This window comes from Danio rerio, chromosome 9, assembly GCF_052040795.2.
Source record: "Danio rerio strain M-AB ecotype USA chromosome 9, GRCz13ab, whole genome shotgun sequence".
In the NCBI taxonomy this organism is placed as follows: domain Eukaryota; kingdom Metazoa; phylum Chordata; class Actinopteri; order Cypriniformes; family Danionidae; genus Danio; species Danio rerio.
In genome coordinates this window covers 51,903,946-51,929,787 of record NC_141029.1, presented here as the reverse complement: position 1 = coordinate 51,929,787, position 25,842 = coordinate 51,903,946, and the positions used below count along the sequence as shown (strand labels likewise).

Below are 25,842 nucleotides of genomic sequence, written 5' to 3'. Positions count from 1 at the left end.
TTGTAGATCAAGTGCTGGACGCCATTCAGGAGCTGGAGATGCTGAAGGAGAGAAGAGACGTTTCACTTTGTGCGCTCATGGCTCTGGTTTATGCCCACAAGAAACGCCCAAACCCTGGTAGATCTCTTACATCTGTTTATGAAAAATGATACCACATTATGATGCCTTTTCTTAGGAGTTGTCTTGTAGTATGTAGGTTATAATGTGAGTACTAATGAATAATAAACCAAACTCATTGGCAGATCGTGAAATCATACAGGATCTGGATGGACGGGTGAAGGAGGAGAGGAAAACGGCGAGTCCTAAAGCACTGTATTACGCGGGCATGCTGCTGTGGCTTCTGGGCCGCAATGACAAAGCAAGAGAGTATGTGGACAGAATGATCAAGATCTCCAGTGGCTCAAAAGAGGTCAGCTTTTCTAACGCATCCTCGTTTTAGACTTATCTAGAGGGAGACATGACTGGTCAACATGCCAGAATATTGATGGTCTATGGCACATATTAACTAGTGATGGTAAGTTCGGATCATTTTACTGACTCGGATCTTTGAGTCTCGTTTATCGAGATGAACGAGTCTTTTTTTGAGTCATTTCGTTCATTTGGTTCCATTTGCAAAAATATTATTAAAATGTTACGAATTGCTTCATAAACACATCTACAACTAGCCCAAAAGAATGATCACACGACAAATAAGTCATAAATAAAATACTATAAGAAGAAGAAAATAATTCAATGTTTACCTGCTCTTTTGTCTATAAAGGTATTTTTGTCTCTTTGCTCAGCTCACCTTTTCATGTCTTCAAATGTCACTGATTCGTTTACGTTACACTGACAGTCACATATAATCTTAACCAATGTGCACAGTCTGAGCCGATAGGAGCCATGATAATTAGTTCATCTTTCAATTCAATTCTTTTTTCGGCTCTACATATGATTGGCCCATGAGGAACAAATGACTCAGACCCGATAGAGGACTCGAGAGATGAACGGATGCATTCTTTTTCCGGGTCTAAACGCATATGATTGGCCCGTGATGAACGAATGACTCAGATCCGATAGAGGACTCGAGAGATGAACGGATCCATTCTTTTTCCGGCTCTAAACGCATATGATTGGCCCGTGATGAACGAATGACTCAGATCCGATAGAGGACTCGAGAGATGAACGGATGCATTCTTTTTCCGGCTCTAAACGCATATGATTGGCCCATGATGAACGAATGACTCAGATCCGATAGAGGACTCGAGAGATGAACGGATGCATTCTTTTTCCGGGTCTAAACGCATATGATTGGCCCATGATGAACGAATGACTCAGATCCGATAGAGGACTCGAGAGATGAACGGATGCATTCTTTTTCCGGCTCTAAACGCATATGATTGGCCCGTGATGAACGAATGACTCAGATCCGATAGAGGACTCGAGAGATGAACGGATGCATTCTTTTTCCGGCTCTAAACGCATATGATTGGCCCATGATGAACGAATGACTCAGATCCGATAGAGGACTCGAGAGATGAACGGATGCATTCTTTTTCCGGGTCTAAACGCATATGATTGGCCCGTGATGAACGAATGACTCAGATCCGATAGAGGACTCGAGAGATGAACGGTTCAATTCTTTTTTTGGCTCTAAACGCATATGATTGGCCCGTGATGAACGAATGACTCAGATCCGATAGAGGACTCGAGAGATGAACGGATGCATTCTTTTTTTGGCTCTAAACGCATATGATTGGCCCGTGATGAACGAATGACTCAGATCCGATAGAGGACTCGAGAGATGAACGGATGCATTCTTTTTCCGGGTCTAAACGCATATGATTGGCCCGTGATGAACGAATGACTCAGATCCGATAGAGGACTCGAGAGATGAACGGATGCATTCTTTTTCCGGCTCTAAACGCATATGATTGGCCCGTGATGAACGAATGACTCAGATCCGATAGAGGACTCGAGAGATGAACGGATGCATTCTTTTTCCGGGTCTAAACGCATATGATTGGCCCGTGATGAACGAATGACTCAGATCCGATAGAGGACTCGAGAGATGAACGGATCCATTCTTTTTCCGGCTCTAAACGCATATGATTGGCCCGTGATGAACGAATGACTCCGATCCGATAGAGGACTCGAGAGATGAACGGTTCAATTCTTTTTTTGGCTCTAAACGCATATGATTGGCCCGTGATGAACGAATGACTCAGATCCGATAGAGGACTCGAGAGATGAACGGATGCATTCTTTTTCCGGGTCTAAACGCATATGATTGGCCCGTGATGAACGAATGACTCAGATCCGATAGAGGACTCGAGAGATGAACGGATCCATTCTTTTTCCGGCTCTAAACGCATATGATTGGCCCGTGATGAACGAATGACTCCGATCCGATAGAGGACTCGAGAGATGAACGGTTCAATTCTTTTTTTGGCTCTAAACGCATATGATTGGCCCGTGATGAACGAATGACTCAGATCCGATAGAGGACTCGAGAGATGAACGGTTCAATTCTTTTTTTGGCTCTAAACGCATATGATTGGCCCGTGATGAACGAATGACTCAGATCCGATAGAGGACTCGAGAGATGAACGGATGCATTCTTTTTCCGGGTCTAAACGCATATGATTGGCCCGTGATGAACGAATGACTCAGATCCGATAGAGGACTCGAGAGATGAACGGATGCATTCTTTTTCCGGCTCTAAACGCATATGATTGGCCCGTGATGAACGAATGACTCAGATCCGATAGAGGACTCGAGAGATGAACGGTTCAATTCTTTTTTTGGCTCTAAACGCATATGATTGGCCCGTGATGAACGAATGACTCAGATCCGATAGAGGACTCGAGAGATGAACGGATCCATTCTTTTTCCGGCTCTAAACGCATATGATTGGCCCGTGATGAACGAATGACTCAGATCCGATAGAGGACTCGAGAGATGAACGGATGCATTCTTTTTCCGGCTCTAAACGCATATGATTGGCCCGTGATGAACGAATGACTCAGATCCGATAGAGGACTCGAGAGATGAACGGATGCATTCTTTTTCCGGGTCTAAACGCATATGATTGGCCCGTGATGAACGAATGACTCAGATCCGATAGAGGACTCGAGAGATGAACGGATCCATTCTTTTTCCGGCTCTAAACGCATATGATTGGCCCGTGATGAACGAATGACTCCGATCCGATAGAGGACTCGAGAGATGAACGGTTCAATTCTTTTTTTGGCTCTAAACGCATATGATTGGCCCGTGATGAACGAATGACTCAGATCCGATAGAGGACTCGAGAGATGAACGGATGCATTCTTTTTCCGGGTCTAAACGCATATGATTGGCCCGTGATGAACGAATGACTCAGATCCGATAGAGGACTCGAGAGATGAACGGATCCATTCTTTTTCCGGCTCTAAACGCATATGATTGGCCCGTGATGAACGAATGACTCCGATCCGATAGAGGACTCGAGAGATGAACGGTTCAATTCTTTTTTTGGCTCTAAACGCATATGATTGGCCCGTGATGAACGAATGACTCAGATCCGATAGAGGACTCGAGAGATGAACGGTTCAATTCTTTTTTTGGCTCTAAACGCATATGATTGGCCCGTGATGAACGAATGACTCAGATCCGATAGAGGACTCGAGAGATGAACGGATGCATTCTTTTTCCGGGTCTAAACGCATATGATTGGCCCGTGATGAACGAATGACTCAGATCCGATAGAGGACTCGAGAGATGAACGGATGCATTCTTTTTCCGGCTCTAAACGCATATGATTGGCCCGTGATGAACGAATGACTCAGATCCGATAGAGGACTCGAGAGATGAACGGTTCAATTCTTTTTTTGGCTCTAAACGCATATGATTGGCCCGTGATGAACGAATGACTCAGATCCGATAGAGGACTCGAGAGATGAACGGATCCATTCTTTTTCCGGCTCTAAACGCATATGATTGGCCCGTGATGAACGAATGACTCAGATCCGATAGAGGACTCGAGAGATGAACGGTTCAATTCTTTTTTTGGCTCTAAATGCATATGATTGGCCCGTGATGAACGAGTGACTCAGACCCGATAGAGGACTCGAGAGATGAACGGATCCATTCTTTTTCCGGCTCTAAACCCATATGATTGGCTTCTGCCTTTCCGCGATGAACGAATCAAAAGATTTGAAATGAACGATACCACCTGCACAAATGTGCACACTCCCTGAGAGGACTCGTAGTTCCTGAGTCATATTGAAGATTCGTTCAAAATGAACAAATCGTTCATTAACGACCCATCACTAATGTTAACTAGCTGGACAGAAATTTGAGATTCGTTTTAGGTGTGATTTCAGTTGTTCAGTCATAATGATACAAAATTATTACATTATGAGTTTTAAAATGAATTAAACAATATAATTTATAATGAAAGATGCCTGTAAAGGGATAGTTCACCCAAAAATTTAAATTCTGTCATTCTGACTCTCAAATTTTTGTGGCTTCAGTCATTGTTGGGGTAATCTTTTAAATCTGGAAGCTTTAACAACTTATATCAAAATGTATATTGCTATCATTTAATATAGAAAATAATTATCAAGATTTTATTTTTGCCATATACCTAGTCCTAGTTTCAACATTATTACAATAACACTCAGGATTCCCATTTGTTTTGCTGTTTATTTGACACTCACCATAGTTAACATTTACTCAAACATTGTTTTGTAGGGAATTGTGCTAAAAGGCTGGATTGACCTGCGATCTAATAAAGATGCTTATGCAAAGAAGTCCGGGAAATACTTTGACGAAGCCTTGAAGGAGAAAAGTGACATTTTTGCTCTGATGGGGAAGGTAATTTAGTTTTACAATTCACCAATGAAGATACAAAGATGTCCCAATTGATGTTCACTTAAAAGTGTTCATGTGTATGATTTATATTTTCAAACTCTTTGTGTGTCTAATTTTTATGCAAAAAATAAAAAATAAATACAAAACAAAACAAAATAAATGAATAAACACTGCTTTTTTAAATTTTAATTTATTTTACAATAAAAAAACAATAAAAAATCTAGTACAAAACATTTTATCTTTATTTATTTCCTAATGCTATACAGATGAATCCAATACATTGTTTATTAATTTATTAATTGCAATCAAAAAATATTTAGACCTAACAAATAAGATTAATGTATTCTGATTGCATAAAAAATCCCATCCATTTGCATTAAATTTGTTTAACACAATAGAACTACTATACTTTATGTGATCGCCATTTGTTAGTTTGACATAAATAAACAAACAAGAACAAGATTTATGTAATAATATTAATGAATCCAATGTGTTTTAAATGCTATTTATTAATATGCGTTTTGTGTTGAGTATGGAGCTGCATCAATTTTGCTTTTGCATTCAAGTAAACTGATCTCAAAGAATTGAACTAATCTGGATCTGGCTTTTTCTACAGCTAGATATATTTACTGTATACCATATTCATATCTTTTACCTAATCTAATACTATTCAATTCTAACAGATTTACATTGATTCTAAGGAATCTGACAACAACACTTAAAAACTGACAAATTAAATAAAATCAAAAGGTTACAAATAGTTAATGATAAACTTCATCGTGATTTATTTTATTGAGCGTGTGTCTTTTTACCAGGTTCATTATTATGAATATCGCCAGAATTATTCTGGTGCTTTAGACACCATTAACCAGGTGATTGTGAGTTACCCGTCCTTTCTACCGGCTCTGGTGAAGAAGATGAAGCTGCTGTTGACTCTGCAGGACTGGGAACAAACTGTGGATGCAGCTCAGAGGTAAAACTCCATTCACAACATTGCAGGTTTTAATGCTCCAATCAATCCTTGTGGCTTTTAAATACATACAGTTGAAGTCAAAGTTATTATTTTTTTCTTTTTCAAACAATTCCCAAATGATGTTAAACAGAACAAGGAATTTTTCACAGTATTTCCTATAATATTTTTTTCTTCTAGAGTAAGTCGTATTTGTTTCATTTCGGCTAGAATAAAAGCAATTTAAAATTTTTTAAAAACCATTTTAAGGTCAATATTATTAGCCCTTTAAGTTATATATTTTTTTCGATTGTCTACAGAACAAACCACTGTATTACAATGTTTTACCTAATTACCCTAACTTGCCTAATTAACCTAGTTAAGCCTTTAAATGTCACATTAAGCTGAATACTAGTATCTTGAAAAATATTTAATCAAACGTTATGTGCTGTCATTATGGCAAAGATAAAATAAATCAGTTATTAGAAATGAGTTATTAAAACTATTATGTTTAGAAATGTGTGAAAAAATATTCTTTAAACAGAAATTGGGGAAAAATATTGAGGAGGGCTAATAATTCTGACTTTAAATTTTAAATAGGCTAAAATACAAAAAGGTGAACCACATTCAAGTGCAAATGGAAGTTAGATGTGATTCCATGGATCTGTACAGAGAGCGAGTCATTGTTTCTCATTCTCTGTTGGATGAGGGCCAATGACAGACAGAATGAAAAGGCCCTTTTAGATTGCACACTGAGAGCTGTATGAACTACGCAGCAGGACCTCAAAGGGTTCGTGTGAAAACCGGTTCTCTCAGGTAGAGCTGTGATTTTTATTTTAAAGCCACTTTAAAGTATGTGGTTGCTCTAAAATGGAAATCCCTGGGACAAATTTTAGGTTATTTAACATATACAGTTGGAGTCAGAATTATTAGCCCTGCTAAATTATTAGCCCTCTGTATATTTTTCCCCCTCATTTTTTGTTTAATGGAAAGAAGATTTTTTTTAACCCATTTCTAAACATAATAGTTTTAATAATTCATATCTAATAACTGATTTATTTTATCTTTGCCATGATGACAGTAAATAACATTTTATTAGATATTTTTCAAGACACTTCTATACAGCTTAAAGTGACATTTAAAGGCCTAAGTAGGTTAATTAGGCCAGTCATTGTATAACGATGGTCTGTTCTGTAGACAATCGGGGAAAAAAAAAAAAAAAAAAAAAAAAATATATATATATATATATATATATATATATATATATATATATATATATATATATATATATATATATATATATATATATATATAATCTTTTATTCTAGCCGAAATAAAACAAGTAAGACTTTCTCCAGAAAAACAAAAAATATTATAGGAAATACTGTGAAAAAATCCTTGCTCTGTTAAATATCATTTGGTAAGTGATAAGCGAATCATTTTGACTTCAACTGCATTCAACGGAATAGTAATATTTAATGTACATTTTTTCATAAAATTCTTTATTTATTTCTCTTATTGTATAAGGAAGTTATTAGTATGTTTTTTTTTTTTCATTTATAGTCAAGCTCGAATTTATTCACACCACTGGCAAATTCTGACGTAAAGTTATTTTTATTCAACTAACAATTTTTGATTTACATGAAATGACACAGGCTTCTCCTAAAAGGTCATAAGTTAATGTACAAAAAGCATCATTGTGGAAAAAAAAAACAAAAAAACATTTGTTTAAGTAAAATATTTTTTTAAGTAACAAAGTCAGAATTTGCCAGGAGTCTGAATAATTTTGTGCTTGACTACATTAATTTCACAGTGAAATAGCCATAAGTTGCTAATGTGGTAATACATAATCAAAGAAACAAGCAAAAGTTTTAAAATGGTTTAAATGAGTGACATTTTGTCACACAGTTTGAGCAAAATTACAACAAATCACCTTTCTAAATGTTTAATGGAAGAAATGTAATACAGTACAAACCGTAGTAAAGTAGTCAAATGATGTGTTTGACCAAATTAACATAGGGTAATTAATATTATATTATTTTCATTTATAGGCATTAAGATGGCAATAACTATTCCTAAACGTAATAAAATTACTAAGATGAAATGTCCAGTTTGTGTGTCTGTATTAAATAAATTTGATAATTTACAGAAATCACATTAACTGCAAATAAAGTGTTTACTTTAATATTTTAAATAACCTTAAAAAAGAGGGGTAAATAATGAAATTATATGTTATATGAATAAATGTCATTATTTCAGCATTCCGTTGACAATTGTTTCCATAAAAGTATATATGTATACACACACACAGACACACACACAAATTAATACAAATTTGAAGAATAATAGACGATAAAAAAATGAATGGTTTGAAGGACATTAGCAAAATACTAAAAATGACAATAATTAATATTTTGTCTTTAAATATGTAATTAAATGATTATTGTTCTAAATATGACTAAGATTTTTTTTCTTGTTTATAATCTAAACTAAACTGCATTCAACCGATTCTGACAGTCATGGTAAAATGTATGGTCGTCAGATGACAGGAACATCGGTCTGAATAGGGCAGATGTTGTGTGTCAGTTACTCGAAAGTTCCCCTCAAACAGACAAGAAAGATGTTTAATAACGTGGTGTTTATCACAGAATAAAGTCATGCTGATTGTGGATATTCAATATTTATTATACAATTACAATTGCAAGTTGCATGAATGCAAGTCTCACAACATCTGTTCTACACACAAACAGTCTTTAGTCTTAATTTCCTGGTCCTTTCATCATGTCAAAACTTCAGGCTTCTCCAGCGGGAGAAAAATAACCTGGAGGCTCTGAGGATGCAGGCCCTGCACGCTCTCTGCCGGGATGGAGACATCTCTGAGGTATGACATTACAAACATACATCCTCGTTTATTACTAATTGTTATAAACGACTATTCACTAATTTGTTATGAATTGTGTATTTGATTGTTTCTTACATCATTTGATATATCAGAAAGACTTACTATGGTTCACAAATATTTATTTCTTGGATTGTTTAAACGATGTTACCAGAGCATTGCATTATATTTTGTTCCTGTGTGTTTATTATAGTACAACTTTTGCATAAGTCTTACACTGCTCAGAAGAGATACTAAGGTATATAATGACTACACTGTAAAACATGTAAGACAACATATATTTTGGTCATACTTTACAATAAGGTTCATTAATTAATGTTAATTAATGCATTTATTAACATGAACAAACAATGAACAATGCATTTACTACTGTATTTGTTCATGTTAGTTAACGTTAGTTAATGAAAATACAGTTGTTCATTGTTAGTTCATGTTAACTCATGGTGCATTAATTAATGTTACCAAGCATGGACTTGGATGTTAATAATGCATTAGTAAATGTTCAATTATGATTAATAAATGCTGTACATGTGTTGTTTATGATTAGTTCATGTTAGTAAATGCATTAACTAATGAACCTTATTGTAAAGTGTTACCTATATTTTTATTTTGTGTTTTTGTATTTTAGAAAGTTAATCAGGTTTCATCTATTATGTTTAAAGTTACAGAAAGTTTAACTTAATATTTTTAGTCAGCTTGTTTGATGCAGGTTGAGTTGACTTAAAAAGGTAATTTGATTCAGCTAAAAATCTTAGCAAAATGTTTTATTTTACAATGTATGCATAAAATAAACAGCCATATTTGACTGACTAAATTAATAAATAAGAATTTATAATACAGAATCAATGAAGGCGGCACAGTGGCTCAGTGGTTAGCACTGTGGCTTCACAGAAAGAAGATCGCTGGTTAAAGTCCTGGCTGGGTCAGTTGATATTTCTTTGAGGAGTTTGCATGTTCTCCCTGTGTTGGAGTGGGTTCCCTCCATGTGCTCCGGTTTCCTCCACAAGTCCAAAGACATGTGGTATGGGTGAATTTGGTAAGCTAAATTGGCCATAGTGTATGTGTGTGAATGAGTTTGTATTGATGTTTTCCAGTGATGGTTTGCAGCTGGAAGGGCATCTGCTGTGTAAAACATTTGCTGGATAAGTTGGTGGTTCATTCCGCTGTGGCGACCCCCTAATAAAGGGACTAAGCCGAAAAGAAAATAAATCAATGATATTGCTGTAGTTTATGAGTGTGGGTGTGAATGAGTGTGTATGGATGTTTCCCAGTACTGGGTGCGGATGGAAGGGCATCCGCTGGGTAAAACATATGCTGGAATAGTTGGCGGTTCATTCTGCTGTGGTGACCTCTGAAATAGAGACTAAACCGAAAGAAAATGAATGAATTAATGGATTTATAAATATAATAATATAATTGTTATAAAGCATTACACCAACCTGTCCTGTAGAGGTCGCTATTGGACTACTTATCCTATGTGCCTTACAAAGACGTGCACGCGAGCACACGAGAGAACAATGCAGTCGGAGTGAAGCCACGGGCAGAGAAGTTGTGTGTTGCTAATCAGCGTAGTTTGGTGGATTTGTGCGTGTTTTAAACCGTGAGTACATAAATGTTCACGTGCTGTATGTTTACTGAAACTTAAGGAGTATGTTAGAAGAGTTTTTATGCTGTTTATCAGCATTAATTCGATGTTCTGTGATCGCCGTGATTTGAGATGACGCAGCAATAATTAGCTGACGCTAATTTGATACTCACGTCGTTATTGAAGTTAATAAGTGACCAGCTGTGTGTATATCGTTCGATTTCAACCTGTTTATATTATGTTAGTCAGTATGTATGATTATTGCAGCCTTTGTCTATATTTTATGCAACATGTGACCCAGTTTGTGTCAAACACCCAGTTAGCAGCAATTTGGACTTCATATTATGCTGCTGTCAGTATCTTAATACAATTATCCATTTGCGCCTAACTACTTGCCTGTATTATATTTTGATCCAACTGTACTATGTTTAATGTTGTATTACAAATGTAACTTTGATTTAATATTGTTTATTGTTATTCCTTTTTTGTAGAAACCACATCTCTATTCACCATTGTGGAATAAAGCAACATAATTTAATTATCCCGTCTCATGCATTCTAATCGATGCACCACAGTGATCATCACCTTTAAACTGGCAACTTAGTTGAATACTTCTCAACAAAATTGGTCCTTCGAGCCGGAGTTGGTGATTACTGTGGATAATATGGCCCGTGCTCCATCAGATAGACCCATTAGACCAGATGATGTTCGCTCAAGCCGCTCCAGACGTCCCCCAGCCTGGTTAGAGCAGTATGAAGTTGACCTTCCAAGACTAGTAGAACGTGAACAGCCAAGGCAACATCCTGCTAGTATGATGGACAGAGGGAGTTATATGGAGAGATCTGCCGAGATGACACCTCTCCCAAAGTATCCCACTACCCGTAACTGGAGCACAGGAGGGATGGAAGAAAGGAATTTGGTCTCAAGTCAGGTTCCCCTTTATGAGAGCACTCCTGCACCATCACATTATAACCCATCGGTGCTAGAAGTTATTCAACAGTTGCAGGAGGATAATAGGAAGTTACACTCGACCATGATAGAAATGCAGCAGCGTATAAACCAGAATGCTGTTTTGTCACCTGTTTTGCCACCTCATCCTCTTTCACAATCAGTAGCAGTGCCTGCTCACAGTGCCATGATAAAGACTCCCAACAATGTAGCAAAAAGGCTTGGTCAGCAGTCCGTTATTGAGGAAACTGAAGAGGAATGGCCACCACCCCCTCCCCCTGTGACATTACATGAACGGCCTAAACAGCCCAATCCAGATATCTCAGATTTTATGGAAGAGCTGAAAGAGCGAATTCATGAACTAGAACTAAAACGGTCATCTCCCCCATCTACACCAAATTATTACCAGCCAAACGATGACCCAGATGAGTCAGAGTCTTGGTCAGACTATAGTAATACAGCAGCTCCCCCATTGCCCCCACCAAGAGACTATAAATTTACTGACCAACAACCCCGTAGACAAGAGAGATCATATAGGGGTCCCAAACCTTCCATTCCAGACTTCACTTGTGATGATCCCAGAGAGTTTGCTAGGCTTCGGATATCCCTGGAGAACATTCTCCCACCTGACGCTACAGAGAGATTCAAATATCAAATTCTGGTGGACCATCTCAAATTTGAAGAGCCACTCCTAATAGCTGACTCGTATAGTAACTCGTTTTTCCCCTACTCAGATACTATGGCCTCACTCATTCAGCACTATGGACAACCTCACCAACTGGCGCTGAGGAGAATAGCAGAGCTAATGGATGGGCCAACTATCCGATCAGGAGACTCTGTGGGATTTCGTAAATTCGCACTGAGGGTTAGAGCTCTGGTCGGAATGCTTGAACAACTTGAGCAGGAAGGACGTGTTGAACTTCAGTGTGGGTCACACGTGGCCAGGCTAAGCAGCAAATTACCACAGGAGTTTAGGGCCAACTTTAGGCGATATTTTCACCCCCAAAGGAAAGGAGTTCCCTCCCTTATGGACTTCTCAGAGTGGTTGGAGTATGAGCTGCAGATCCAAGAAGGTGGTGATATGCTTGACCGCATAGAGACTGGCAGAGAGGCTGCTAAAAGGCAAAGAGAGCCAAAGAGAGATGGTAAAACACGAAGCAAGTCAATGAATGTTTTATTAGGCTCTACACAAACTACCTTGACTGAAGCACCTTCTGCAACAAAGTCCCCTTCACAGTGGCCTGAAAAGGTCAGAGTATACTGTCCTTACTGCTGTAATAACCTGCACAATCTAGATGATTGTTCCAACTTCTCTCAGCTTACCAGACAGCAGCAGAAGCAATGGGTCATAAACAACCGGCGTTGCTGGAGATGCGGTCGAGGTCACCAAGCAGCCCAGTGTCGTCTAAGAGCACAATGCAGTAACTGTAAAGGCAAGCATCTGACTGCGCTTCACGAAATAAATACCCAACCAGGAGAACTGTGTAAGGAGGAGAAACACAGGGATGAAACAACTTGCGGACTGGTTAACTCTTCCTCTGATATCCTGTATCTTGATAGGAAAGCTGGGTGCAGTCAAGTCCTCCTTAAAGTCAGTAAAGTGCTCCTGCGTAATGGCAGTCATACACTGGAAACATACGCTGTCTTAGACGATGGATCAGAACGAACCATTCTCCTTCAAGAAGCAGCACAGAAGCTAAAATTACAAGGGCAATCTGAGAGCCTTACCCTTAGAACAGTACGACAAGACCTCCGGGTGATACAAGGCTCATCTGTTTCCTTCACCATCTCACCCGCCAGCCAACCTGAGAGAGTCTATAAGATAATAAGGGCCTTCACTGCTGATCAGCTAGGTCTAGCAGAACACACATACCCGATTGAACGACTGCAGTGTAAATATAGACACCTGCGAAAGTTGCCTCTACCAGACATAAAAGGTGCCAAACCTCTCCTTCTCATCGGTTCAGATTTCCCACATCTGATAACTCCAATTCAACCTGCAAGATTGGGACCTCCAGGGGGACCAGCTGCTGTTAAGACAAGACTTGGCTGGACACTTCAAGGCCCTACTAAGTACTTGCCATTACAGAATGGATCCCAGTCATGCTTGTTCACATCTACACTCTCGCCATCAGCCGAGCTGCATAATCATGTGGAAAATCTTTGGAAGCTTGATGTCTTGCCATACAGAAATGAGAAGGTAGTTACAAGATCTCGGCAGGATCAGGCAGCTATGGATCTCCTGCAGACCAAGACTGTTAGAGTGAACGTAGATGGAGTACAGAGATATGCCACACCCTTGCTAAGAGTGCAGTCTATGCCAACCTTGTTTGCCCCACCAACTTCTGTCCTTGCCAATCTTCGCAATACAGAGAAGCGCCTGCTCAAAGACCCAGATCACGCCACAGCGTACAATGCAGAAATTCTAAAACTTGAAAACTTAGGATATGTTGAAAGAGTAAGCCAAGACGTGTGGAAGTCCTCTAGTGAGTCATGGTTCATACCACATCACATGGTGACCCACAATGAGAAGGCTAGAATTGTGTTCAACTGTTCCTTTACACATCAAGGACATAATCTGAACGAACTGCTGCTGCCTGGCCCCAATCTGAGCTCTTCATTATTGGGTGTCTTGTTGAGATTCAGGGAACATGCCACAGCCATCAGCAGCGACATAAGAGGAATGTTCCATCAGGTACGACTCCTCCCTGAGGACAGACCTCTCTTACGGTTCCTATGGCGTGACCTGAGCAAAGAAAGCCCACCTAGCGTTTATGAATGGCAGGTCTTACCCTTTGGGACAACCTGTTCCCCATGCTGTGCCACATATGCACTTCAAAGGCACGTTACTGACCACAGTCAGGAAGGTGATGAGGTTCGTGACGCAGTTGAGAGGCACTTTTATGTGGACAATTGGCTCCAAAGCTTCCCTTCACCAGAAAAAGCCAAAGCATTGGTTAACAAATTGAGAGAACTACTCAATGGTGGCGGTTTTGAGTTAAGGCAATGGACAAGCAATGTCCCAGAGGTCATAAGACACCTTCCTCCAGCAATACTCTCCCAGGATAGTGAGCAATGGCTTAATCAGAGCCAAATGGACCCGCAGGAACCTGCCTTGGGACTACGTTGGAGGTGTAAATCTGACACACTAATATACCAATCCCACTTGAGGGAAGCAAGCCCCACAACTATGAGGAACATTTATAGAGTGTTGGCCAGCCAATATGACCCAATTGGACTCATAATTCCATTCACCACAAGAGCCAAAATCCTTGTGCAGATGTTATGGAATAAACAGAGAGAATGGGATGATCCGTTACTCCCTAATGACATACTGGAAGCTTGGTTAGCATGGGAGAGTGAACTGCCTCATCTGGAGAAACTGAGCTTGCCCCGATGTTACACAAAACCTCACCTAGACCACCCCAGTTGTACAAGAGAAGTGCATATCTTCTGTGATGCGTCAGAACGGGCTTATGGGTGTGTTGGATACCTGCGCACTGAAGATCCACATGGTCAAGTAGAAGTAGCCTTCATTACTTCAAGATCACGAGTAGCTCCTAAAAAGCAGCTATCAGTGCCAAGGCTGGAGCTGTGTGCCGCCCTCACTGGCGCCCAACTTGCACATCTGCTACAAAGAGAACTGACCCTAAACATTGAACGAATCACACTATGGACCGACTCAACCACAGTCCTTACTTGGATTCACTCTGATTCCTGCCGGTTCAAGGTATTTGTCGGGACAAGAGTCGCCGAAATTCAGGATCTAACTGATAGCACAAACTGGCACTATGTTGACTCTCTAAATAACCCAGCTGATGACATCACAAGGGGGAAAACTCTGTTGGAACTGACAGGTGAGAATCGATGGGTCAAGGGACCTCCCTTTCTGTGGCTTTCACCCAAATACTGGCCTAATATCCCAGTCGGTCCCAAAGAGGAAGATTCAGAAGAGTTACGTAAACCTGCTTCCTGCTTAAATATTGCTACAAACACACTTAACCCTGGTTATCCTGACCCCAAAGATTTTCACTGCTTTAATGACTTGTTGAAAGCAACTGCACAGTATCTACATGGGGCGGCCCCATCTGACTCTCCAGGCCCTACCGCAGAAAACTACCAGATGGCAGAATTAGAGATTCTCAGAGCTGCCCAGAAAGAGAGTTTCCCGGAGGAGACTCAGTCTCTTACTGCTGGTAAACCAGTGCCATCATCAAGTCGCCTAGCTATGTTAGCACCTGAACTTGATGAAGAGATGAACATCATTCGCGTTGGTGGCAGACTACGCAGATGCAACCAGTTGGAACTAGAAACTGCTCATCCAGTTGTATTAGATCCAAAGCACCCAGTGAGTAAGATGCTCATCAGACATGTTGACAGTAACCTAAAGCACCCTGGCTCGGAAAGACTGTTTGGGGAGTTAAGACGCAAGTACTGGATACTGCGTGGCCGCGAGGCAGTTCGAAAGGAGCAACGTGGCTGTGTGGAATGTCAAAAATGGAGAGCTCAGCCAGTGGTTCCTCGCATGGCAGACTTGCCTCCTGCACGCCTGCGCCTCCACAGTCCCCCCTTCTTTTCAACTGGAATGGACTGCTTTGGGCCCTTTCTTGTAAAAATAGGCCGCCGTAATGAAAAGAGATGGGGGATCCTATTTAAATGCTTGACGACAAGGGCAGTGCACATCGAAGTCTTAACCAGTCTCGACACAGATTCATTCCTGATGTCTTTAAGAAGGTTTATTTCTCGCAGAGGCAAGCCCGCTGAAGTACTGTCTGACCAAGGCACTAATTTTAAAGGAGGCGAGCGAGAACTCAGTGATTCCTTCAAAGACATGCACCCTTCCCTTCAAACACTCCTGGCAGAGCATCAGATCAAGTTCATATTTAACCCCCCTAGTGCTCCGCACTTTGGAGGTTCCTGGGAAAGGGAAATCAGATCCATAAAGACAGCATTATATGCCACACTCAATGCTCAGTCTGTGACAGAAGAGATGCTTAACACCATCTTGATTGAAATTGAAGGAATCTTGAATTCCAAGCCGTTAGGTTACCTCTCTTCTGATGTGGCTGACCCAGACCCAGTAACCCCAAATCTCCTTCTCATGGGGCGGCTAGACCCTTCTTTGCCACAAATACTTTACCATGACTCAGCAGCACTCAGTCGACGGCGCTGGAGATCCTGTCAAGTCCTTGCTGACCGATTCTGGTCCCAGTTCTTGAAGAATTACTTACCTGCCTTGCAAACTCGAGAAAAATGGCAAACGGACACAAACCCTTTACAACCAGATACAGTAGTTCTCATAGTGGACCCTCAACTGCCCAGAGCACTATGGCCAATAGGACGAGTCATCAAGGTATTCCCAGGAGCTGATGGAAGAATCCGAACAGCTGAGGTTCAAGTGAAGGATCGATCCTACATCAGGCCGACTAGCAGGCTGATCCGCCTCCCCACTGTGTCCGATGATTAGAGAAAAGTGTTGCTGGAGTGACTGCAAATTTGTGCAACAAATTTGGGGGCGGCTGTTATAAAGCATTACACCAACCTGTCCTGTAGAGGTCGCTATTGGACTACTTATCCTATGTGCCTTACAAAGACGTGCACGCGAGCACACGAGAGAACAATGCAGTCGGAGTGAAGCCACGGGCAGAGAAGTTGTGTGTTGCTAATCAGCGTAGTTTGGTGGATTTGTGCGTGTTTTAAACCGTGAGTACATAAATGTTCACGTGCTGTATGTTTACTGAAACTTAAGGAGTATGTTAGAAGAGTTTTTATGCTGTTTATCAGCATTAATTCGATGTTCTGTGATCGCCGTGATTTGAGATGACGCAGCAATAATTAGCTGACGCTAATTTGATACTCACGTCGTTATTGAAGTTAATAAGTGACCAGCTGTGTGTATATCGTTCGATTTCAACCTGTTTATATTATGTTAGTCAGTATGTATGATTATTGCAGCCTTTGTCTATATTTTATGCAACATGTGACCCAGTTTGTGTCAAACACCCAGTTAGCAGCAATTTGGACTTCATATTATGCTGCTGTCAGTATCTTAATACAATTATCCATTTGCGCCTAACTACTTGCCTGTATTATATTTTGATCCAACTGTACTATGTTTAATGTTGTATTACAAATGTAACTTTGATTTAATATTGTTTATTGTTATTCCTTTTTTGTAGAAACCACATCTCTATTCACCATTGTGGAATAAAGCAACATAATTTAATTATCCCGTCTCATGCATTCTAATCGATGCACCACAGTGATCATCACCTTTAAACTGGCAACTTAGTTGAATACTTCTCAACAATAATTAATAAAAGTAATTAATAAAAAACAGATAAATAGTCTCGAAATTGATTTAGTATAAGGTGGACACAAATGTGTGACAGCTCACAAATGTAGATTCAACATTTTATTTGTTAATGTAAAAAAAGTCAGTATATTTTTGGTTTATAAGTCATGTTTTTTGTTAATCATATGTTTTCTAGATGCTGGCTTTTAGAGGTCTGGGCTAATTAAGATTTTTTGAATGAGCACTTTTTCAAAGGGATAGTTCAAACTAAAATTCTATCATTATTTACTTACCGGTATGTTTTCTGAAAAAATATCATATGAATACATTTTAAAATATATTCAGTATATATATATATATATATTGAATAACTTGCTGCATTAATGCGAGACTCCTATCTAATTTTTTCCTAAAGTTGGGTTGGGAGCTGCGTCTATTCTACGCAAGCTATGATCACTTTCACCTTGATATTTTAGCATGGATGTATACCTGACCGAATTGCATTGTAGGTGGCGAGAACGAATCTTCGAAACTGTGTATTCCCACTGTGAAATTACCACTTTAAATGTGACGTGCTAACATGGATGCAGTTTCTAGAGTGAATCTGATTAATGTTTGCTCCACATCTAACTATCAGGGCCCTGTAGAGTTTATGCGTTCGAGTAAAACATATACAAATAAAATGGACCGTGTGCTTTTTAAAATGAATGACAGTGAATGAAAGTCAAACCGGTGAGCCCTCTGACCAAAAAAAGAATGCATCTGAATCAAATCAGCAGGATGCCCTTCTAGATCTTTCATTTACTTAAAAGACACTACTGACTATGCTTACATGAACATCTGTAGTATAGTTATTTGCCTTAAAGTTGTTATGTTCACCAAAGCTGCATTTATTTCAAGTGCAAATAAAAGAATTAGTAGCATTATCATTACCAATATTATATAATATAATATAACAATAAAAATAACAGTTGAATAAATATATACTTTTGTTATTTTATTTAATGCTTAATGATTTATTTCTCTGGTTACAGTCTGTAAATCAGCTATCAAATCTGATAAGCAATCTGGACATTCAAGAACCGAGCAATCCGGAGCTCTTCTACAGGATGTCTTTGGCGTTCACTCGAGTGGTAATACTCAAACAGATTCAGTCACCATTTAACATTTATGCTAACATGAATCTTGTAAACATATTTGTCACAACCTTTAACACACGAAATGATTCACAATGCATTGACCTTCTGTATTTCGGCTTGCACACAACGGCATTAATAAAGCATTTCTTTGAAGCTGCCATAGCACAGAAGTAGTGATGCTGCATTTAGATGTGTTTATGGGGTCTCTCTGCAGTGTGGAAGAGCTGAGATGATTCTCCAGCACACTCACAGGATGGTGGAGCGGGCATTTGCACAGGCTTCCAGTGACTCTGAACTAGCCACAGAGATGGGCTACCAGCTGATCCTCATGGGCAGAGTCAAAGAGGCCATGAAGTGGTACAAAACAGCAATGACTCTTGATGAAAGCAGCGTCTCCGCTTTGATAGGTAAGAGACGTTTTTAAAGCCATAAGGAAGAGAGTGCTTAAGTCAAAAGCTGCGTCCCAAATCGCATACTTATGCACTAATCTACGCCATTTTGTAGTAAAAATGTGTAAGTAGTGTGTTCACACTGAAAACTCTAAAAAAAAATAAGTGCACTTTAATTACCCGGATGATGCTCTCATTCAGTCGGTAAAATGAAGTGTGTAATGATGGACACTTCACGCACTCAACAACAGCAGGTTTGCTTACGTAGCAGAAGGGGCGGAGCTATCGGGAGCACATCTTAAATAACTTTATTTATTTTGGATTGTGAAAGCAAAATTCCCCTACAAGAGTGATTTTAGCGCCTCCCGATGGTGAATGCGGTTATACTCACGGCAGGTATTATTTGACAATTCGGTCGTTTATTTCACTGATTTGGCAACCGTCAAACGTCATCAGGGAAACGGTTTGAATTTTCTGCTTAGCAAAAAAACATTAGTGTTCCATTTGGGACAACATTACACACATATAATATCCTGTTGAGTGTGTAAGTGCATAAATGCATAGTGCACGAGTGCATAGTGTGCCATTTGGGACGCAGCTAAAATTTATGATTTTTTTTTTTATATTTCAGATAGAAATTTTTATTTTAGTTTTTAATTTTAAAAAAAATCATCTTTAGGTCAACATTAGTACCCCCCTTAAGCAATATATGTTTTCGATTTTCTACAAAGCAAACTTACCTAATTAACCTAGTTAACCTATTTAAGCATTTAAATGTCACTGGTATTTAAGCTAAATACTGGTATCTTGAAGTATATCTAGTAAAATATTACGTGCTGTAATCATGGCAAAGATAAAAGAAATCAGTTATTAGAAATATAATGTTTTGAAATGTGTTTAAAAAAAATCTTCTTTTCGTTACACAGAAATTGTGGGAAAATATACTAGAGGGGCTAATAATTCAGGAGGGCTAATAATTCTGTATATGCTTCAACTGTATATTGAAGATTGAGCAGTTGGAATGTTGCTGTCGTTCATCATTGATTTGTTTTAGCATTTTATAACAGCAATGTGATGATAAATTCTGCAATACCTAATGTGTGGTCTTTTATTTTAAACACCCTATAAATGCATTGTTTAAGCCATTTGGAAAGCATATATTTAATACATGAAACTCACTGGCAGACAGCTGCTTTCCAGCGCTCACATGTCTGCAGTTAAAATGCACTTTAATTTCAAAATGTCTTTATGATGTGAAATTAGCTTAAGCATCGTCAGTCTTGTCTTGAAAAGCTAAACTGACAAGAAGCAACATCGTCACATATATCAAACCCAATGAATTGGTTTGCATTAGGTCTATTTGATGATGTCAGTAATTACTAAACAGCAGTAATTCTAAAAAAAAAAAGAAAATTCACTCACTGTTATTTTCTGGAAACAGAAATAAATGCTTTGAGCACTCTATACTTAAGGAATATTTATTTTTATTGCTTTTACTGACTTTGTATTTGAAGATATCATTAGGTAAATGAAAAACGAATAAAGAAATATTGTCAAATTATTTAATGTTTTATTTATTCATTTTCTTTTCGGCTTAGTCCCTTTATTATTCTGAGGTCGCCACAGCGGTATGAAGCACCAACTTATCCAGCATATGTTTTATGCAGTGGATGCCCTTCCAGCTGCAACCCATCACTGGGAAACACCCATACACTCTCATTCACACACATACATTATGGCCAATTTAGCTTACCCAATTCACCTATAGTGCATGTCTTTGGACTTGTGGGGGAACTTGGTGCACCCGGAGGAAACGTACGCAAACACAGAGAGAACATGCAAACTCCACAAAGAAATACCAACAGACCCAGCCGGGGCTTGAACCAGCGACCTTCTTGCTGTGAGACGAGAAAACTGAAATAAAATAAAATGAAATAGAATTAGTGGATAAAAAAAAATTTACACATTATATGTGTGTGTATGTATATATATGTATGTATATATATATATATATATATATATATATATATATATATATATATATATACACACACACACACACACACACATACACACACACACATTTTTATTTGCATTTTTTATTTATTCATTTATTTTTAACAATTTTTTTCTTCTTTTGGAACAAATTAAAACAAGCTATAGCACAAAACAAATAATTTAATTAAGTAGATTTTACAAAAACAAAACAAATTAACATTCATTCATTATGAAACTCATTCACTGAATTCATCCAAACTCCACACAGAAATGCCAACTGGCCCAGCCAGTACTCGAACCAGCCACCTTTTTGGTGAGGCGACAGTTCTAACCACTGAACCACTGTAGCGCCCCCCAATAAATTAGCATAGTTAATATTAATAGTATATAGATAATTGTAGTGCAGTACTTAATAGTAATATAATAATTACTAATAGAACATAGACAATAATATAGACAATAATAGTATATAAATGCTGAAATTACACTGTATAGGATGCCTGACTAATATTAGCATGATTATTAAACCACTTGATTTTTTTATTTGTGTATTGTTGTGTTTGTGCAGGTATCATCAGGTGTCAGCTAATAGAAGGACACATAGAAGATGCAGAACAGCAACTGGAATTTCTCACAGAGATCCAGCAGTCCATTGGCAAATCAGGGGTGAGAAAACATTTATGTGCCCTACTATCTTCATTCATTCATGTTCTTTTCGGCTTTATTAATCTGGGGTCGCCAGACCGGAATGAACCGCCAACTTATCCAGCGCTGGGAAACATCCAGACACACTCATTCACACACATACACTACGGACAATTTAGCTCACTCAATTCACCTATACGGCATGTTTGGATTGTGAGGAAAACCGGAGCACCCAAAAGAAACCCACGTCACCACGGGGAGAACATGCAAACTCCACATAGAAACGCCAACTGACCCAGCCAAGGCAAAAACGACCTTCTTGCTGTAAGGCGAATGTGCTACCCACTGCGTCACCGTTCAGCCCGACCTACTATCGTACTTAAAAGAAAATCTAGATGATTTCTCATAGGAAGATGCACAGACTTTTCCCAATAATAAAGTATTTTATGTCGAATAAAGTCTGCCATTTGATTCGGATTCTGCAGAGACTTGGTTCATTAATCCACTTATGCTGTGTTTACCTCTTGAGTCATCCACCAGTGCATCATAGGGCCTGTTTACTCAAACCGAGGCCCATGTCAGGCGGTTTTAGTGCACACTTACACAAACAAGCACATCTGCTTGGCAAAAAGCAGCTGCCACGTTGTAGGAACAACATTAAGCTAACATCTAAAAACTCTAAAAACTCAACTAAAAACGACTAAAAACTCAACTATTTAGTCTCCACTTTCCTTCCTAATCTGCAATTGCCTCTCTGGATATACCACTAACTGTACTCAAAAAAAAAAAAAAAAAAAAATAAATAATTTTTTTTTTTTTACTAATGCACTCCTTAGACTTTACAGACCTGAAACTTGCCTATAGCACTTATTCATTGTTGTTCTTATAGTTGTGTAAATTGCTTCCTTGTCCTCATTTGTAAGTCGCTTTGGATAAAAGCGTCTGCTAAATTACTAAATGTAAATGTATATGTAATCTTACAAAACAATGTAAACTGAATTCAGTAAAAGTTTTATTTTATATAATACACTCAAAAAATAACGTTTTGCTGTTTGTTTAAACTACATATTTGAAATTAATAATATTTAAGAACCTCTGTTTTTCATTATAAAAGGTCATATTCTGGTTTGCATAGTTTGATATGCATGCGAGGTCAAAAAACACTTTCATTGTCTTATAATGAGCATTTATTTTTACCTAATTATTCAGCGACTCATTTGTTCTCAAACCCTTCCTTAGCTAAGGCTAATCTGCTGTGATTGGTCCGATGACCCAGTCTGTTGTGAGTGGTTGACTGCATTCAGCACGAGACGGAGAGAAACGCCTAGCATGGTTACAACCCAAGCTCATTCTGAAAACGTAGTCCCGCGGACGTTTCTGGAGACAGCAAATTACATCCTGGGGGGTACGTACGGCCGCGCTTATTTTTTTTCAAGCGAACGCTGCGGGGCGGTGTGACGCCGTTCCCTTTCGCGCTTGCCTTACCTCCTTGTGGAGGGCTTCCCCGCTGCAACCCTTTTGTCCACTCAGCTCAGCGTGTACGTCGGCAGGCTCAAGATGCGGAGAGGGGTCGACCACGGCGACTGGTTTCGAGTCCGGGGAAGAGCAGTTCCAGCAATCAGGTAAGACAAAAACAGAATCCCAAAAATTAAGTGAACGAGTTTCGTGACAGGGTGAGAACGCGACGAAATCCGAAAACGCGGTGGAATAAAAAAAATCAGGGCTTTTATTTTTTTGGACGGCTTTTGTGAACTGTTACTCGGGTTTAGGGAAGCGGGCGGGCGGGCAGGTCGATCGGTAAAATTGGTTGGGTTCAGGGAAGGAGGAGGGCGAGTCGGCCGATTGGCCGGTCGCGCAGTCAATCATCCGGTCAGTGGCCTCCGGCGGGATCACGCAAGAACAGAGCGGGCGCGAACCGCACTCGCGAGAGGCGTCTGAGGTGCGAAAAAAGCGCGCAACAGCTCGCGGATTCGCAAAAACAAAAACTGCAGCCGTACGTACCCGCCGGGACGTATTCCGCGGTCTATAGAAACGTCCGCGGGACTTCGTTTCCACAATGAGCCTGGGTTGCGTGCTTATGAAGAGCACAGAGTATGTGAGAGCCCAATGTATGAATGCATTAAAGCAATGCAATTAAACACCAGCATATTCCACTATTCTTAATCACAACCCCTAATAATAACAATGACACACATTCAGTATTAATCCACACATTGGCAAAAGTTGAGCTCTTCTAAAAATTGACCACCAACAGCTGAACAGATGATGTTGACCATAGCAACAAAGAGCAACAGATCACGAGCACAAAACGCATTTAAATCGGTAAAGAAGAAGCACGCGTCACATTTTCAATGTGGTTTTGTACGCAGTATGTGAAAAAGCCCATACAGATTTGACCTGAGAGATGCATTGCAAGCATTGATCTATAATAGATGTGTGATTACAAGCCGTGTGAATCGATTATAAGTTACAACACACAATTAAACACATATTTTGCAAACTCCAGAAATTGAGGCAATGATTTTAATTACACTTCAAGTTGTGTAGGAAGGAGAAACGCTCACAGGATCTGGAGGAAGAAGAAACTGGTCCATATAAACTGTGTAACAGTTACTGACAAAGACCCGTACATCAGTAGTCTTTGCTGATCCTTTTTTTTTTATAACAAACAGCAGGCAAGTCCTGTGTTGAGGCGTAGGTTATTGTATCAATCATCAGAAAAAATGACAAGAACAAACACAGCACACGGTTGGCTATATTGAGGTGTTGTTGTGAAAATAAACCCTTTATTCCCCAGATCAGAAGTTCATATTTGGCGCTGTATCGATGTCAACGCATGCAGGCAAAAGATCAGAACAAAGGACGAATTATCCATATGACTTTGAGTCGACTAAATATAATCAATAATTTTAAACATGGTGCTATTTTTAGGTTTAAATCTCAGCTGGATGTTTCCATTCACTTAATATTATATTAACTATATTAACTCTGCAAGGCTTAGTGCTCAAATCATATTTTTTCACAGATCTGATTTTTTTGCATTGCTGTTCACACTGCTTTGTGTGGCCAATATCAGATTAGCAGTGTGAACAGATCATGGTCCTGACTGACCAGCATGCGCAAAAGTACATTACGGTGAGCACAAAATGTCTAATTATGCACACAATGTGTATACTGCATGAAGTAAGCAGCATGTTGTCAGGTCAAGGGCTGAGCAGCCGCAGACTGAACTGTGAAGGCGGAGTTGGTTTAAATTTGTTTGCAGAGTTATTTAAATTTACTTTGTTACAAACAGCAGACATGTGCAGAAGGGGGGTTTGGGTGCTCGAGCAGCTGCCTTTTTTTCTCTTGGAGAGAAAGTTCCCTCTCCTTTGCACACGGATCTCCTATTCGCAACACCCACGACGCTCTTCGGCTTTGCAATCAACCCGTGCCTCAATCGTTAACCAGATTAGTTAACAACCTCCAGTTTTGCCTTAAAAATATTTTTTTCAACATGAACAACCAACTTTCTGTGGTAATCGCCCTGTGTGCCATTCTACTGCTGCTAGGGAGATGTTTGCAGCACAGAATGATGACGCATGTAGCTCGAAGATTATGTAAAAGTCACGTAAAATCCGACATAACCTTTCACACTGCATTCGCTTAGCAAAACATCAGATCTGTGTCTGAATTAAGACTACATATGAAAGTGGCATAAATCTGAACTGAAAAGATCAGATTCCATGCGGTTTGGGCTGTACACACTGTCATTACCTAAGTCACATAAGGGGGAAAAAAATCTGATTTTGGCCACATTTGCCTGCAGTGTGAACGTAGCCTTAGAGCTTTTACACACTGCATGAATGGTAATTTTCAAAAACCCATAATAGGGGCTCTTTAAGTTTTTATTTTATTTTGGACTACCTAATTGTTTTATGTTCAATCCACTTAACCCCTTCAGACCTAAATTATGTTCCAAATTTCAAAAAATGGGTTGTCATGTGATGTCTATTGTAATGGACGCAGGGTCTGAAGGGGTTAAATTTGGAAAAACGATTATGTTAACTAAATCAATTTGTTGCGACAACATGAAGGAATTTTGTGGAACCCAGGATTTTTTACAGTGTAAATTGGACTGTTCAGAATGGCAAGATTACATTATAAGAAACACTGAGTG

At 39.3% G+C, this 25,842-nt stretch overlaps 2 protein-coding genes across 5 annotated transcripts in view; one reads left to right on the top strand and one right to left on the bottom strand.

Moving 5' to 3' along the window:
• Positions 1-25,842, bottom strand: part of slc38a11 (solute carrier family 38 member 11) — a 243,842-nt gene that overhangs the window by 173,332 nt on the left and 44,668 nt on the right. The gene's annotated exons all lie outside the window — the stretch shown is intronic.
• ttc21b (tetratricopeptide repeat domain 21B) overlaps positions 1-25,842 on the top strand; it is a 63,937-nt gene that overhangs the window by 3,357 nt on the left and 34,738 nt on the right. Inside the window, exons 3-10 of one of the 4 annotated variants that reach the window (NM_001128258.2) lie at positions 7-117; positions 243-409; positions 4,717-4,839; positions 5,652-5,809; positions 8,582-8,666; positions 18,547-18,645; positions 18,866-19,058; positions 21,607-21,704. In NM_001128258.2, coding sequence (NP_001121730.2) covers positions 7-117; positions 243-409; positions 4,717-4,839; positions 5,652-5,809; positions 8,582-8,666; positions 18,547-18,645; positions 18,866-19,058; positions 21,607-21,704 — 1,034 coding nt within the window. Of the gene's footprint in view, positions 1-6; positions 118-242; positions 410-4,716; positions 4,840-5,651; positions 5,810-8,581; positions 8,667-10,205; positions 16,921-17,396; positions 17,528-18,546; positions 18,646-18,865; positions 19,059-21,606; positions 21,705-25,842 lie in introns of those variants that run through there. The other 3 variants (XM_087266995.1, XR_015498943.1, XR_015498942.1) reach the window with 3 other exon arrangements.